This window comes from Priapulus caudatus, unplaced genomic scaffold (assembly GCF_000485595.1).
Source record: "Priapulus caudatus unplaced genomic scaffold, Priapulus_caudatus-5.0.1 Scaffold966, whole genome shotgun sequence".
In the NCBI taxonomy this organism is placed as follows: Eukaryota; Metazoa; Priapulida; class Priapulimorpha; order Priapulimorphida; family Priapulidae; genus Priapulus; species Priapulus caudatus.
Window position 1 is genome coordinate 101,263 of NW_014578027.1, and position 1,603 is coordinate 102,865.

Genomic DNA, 1,603 nt, shown 5'->3' on the forward strand with positions numbered 1-1,603 from the left:
ATTGGTGTAGTTGTGCTCACACGACTGTGCTCGCGTGTGTTTGTATTTTCACTCGTACTTGTATTTGTATTTGTATTTGTAGTTGTAGCTGTCGCTGTTGTTCTTTCGTCGTACTTGTACTTGTTTTGTGTTTTTACTTGTGTCTGTACTGTAATTAAAATTGCATATAAAATGGTCCTTGTGCAGTACTTGTAGTTATACTTATATTTGCACTTTACTTGCGTCACTTACTTACGTATGCCTATTCATTGTATTTGTATTTGTATTTGCAAGTTTTTAATTATTATTACAAAATCAATTTTTTATTCATACGCGTGATTGTTTTCCTACTTGCACGAGTATGAATAACATGCAGCAGGACGCGGGGCATCACCAGACAGGCCTGGAATCCACAGAAAAGAGGAAGAGGGAAAGGCCAAGAAACACGTGGCGGTAGAGACACCCAGAAGAAATGCAGAGAAGCGGTCACTACTGGAGGGAGATGGAAAAAAACAGCCCATGGTCGAGTACGCTGGCGGAGCGTCGTCGATGGCCTATGCTACTCATGGGGCAAAAAGGCCTAAGTAAGTAAGTAAGGACGCGGGGCATGCCGCGTACAGCCACCATGATATACTTACCTGCAGGGGAGATGAGTCAGACGCGATGGTCGTGAAGCCCACTATGTCGCTGAAGTAGATGGAGACGGAATCGTACTGCTCCGGCGGCACTGGTTTCCCAAGCTTCAGCGAGTCAGCTACCACGCTGCGCAACGTCGGCGTGCGTGCATAGTAAAGTGTACATCGTTAGATGTGTGCATTGTGAGACATGATTGTTACTGTTAGATAACGATAGTTGAGATAAAACTATTATAGATATAAAGGCTATTATATTGTCTATTTCTTTCAAAGGGTGAATGAGTAGAGAGAGCGTGAGATAAACAGAGAGGGGAGGAGGTAGGAGCCAGATAGACAGACGGACGGACGGACGGACGGACGGACGGACGGACAGACGGACGGACGGGCGGGCGGGCGGACGGACGGGCGGACTGACGGACGGACGGACGGACGGACGGACGGACGGACGGACGAACGGACGGACGGACGGACGGACTGACGGACGTACGGACGGACGGACTGACGGACGTACGGACGGACCGACAGGAGAAGAGAGAGAGAGAGAGAGAGAGATACAAGAGGAGCTAAGAGAGGAGAAAGATAGGAGAGAAGAGAGAGAGAGAGAGAGCAAGGGCAAGGAGAGAAGACATGAGAAAAAGAAGGGAGGGCATGCCATATAAAGAAGACAGACACCGGGCGACCAGAGTCGTATACTTACGGCGGTAGCAACAATAGATGCAGACGATCTGCTCCTGCTTCCTCAAAGATCTGCCCGCCGTCGTCGTCCAACATCGCCTCCATATTATCTGGTGTAATCCTCCATTAAACTTATGATTTTGGTCCATTCAGTTATCTCGTTGGATTAAAAAGTCTTCCGCATTATTAAGCGTATCACTTTCCCCTACATCACGATTTTTTGACAAGACAGCATTAGTATCATCAAGTCAGACGAAGTGTCGAGTGAAAGCGTCTTTTATATAAAACGTTGTTTACTCAGACTTAACATCAGT

At 47.2% G+C, this 1,603-nt stretch overlaps 1 protein-coding gene across 1 annotated transcript in view; it reads right to left on the minus strand.

Moving 5' to 3' along the window:
* LOC106814705 (atrial natriuretic peptide receptor 1-like) overlaps window positions 1–1,603 on the minus strand; it is a 32,614-nt gene that overhangs the window by 23,469 nt on the left and 7,542 nt on the right. Inside the window, exon 7 of the mRNA XM_014819052.1 lies at window positions 618–741. Within this exon, the coding sequence (XP_014674538.1) occupies window positions 618–741 (124 nt within the window). The remainder of the gene's footprint in view (window positions 1–617; window positions 742–1,603) is intronic.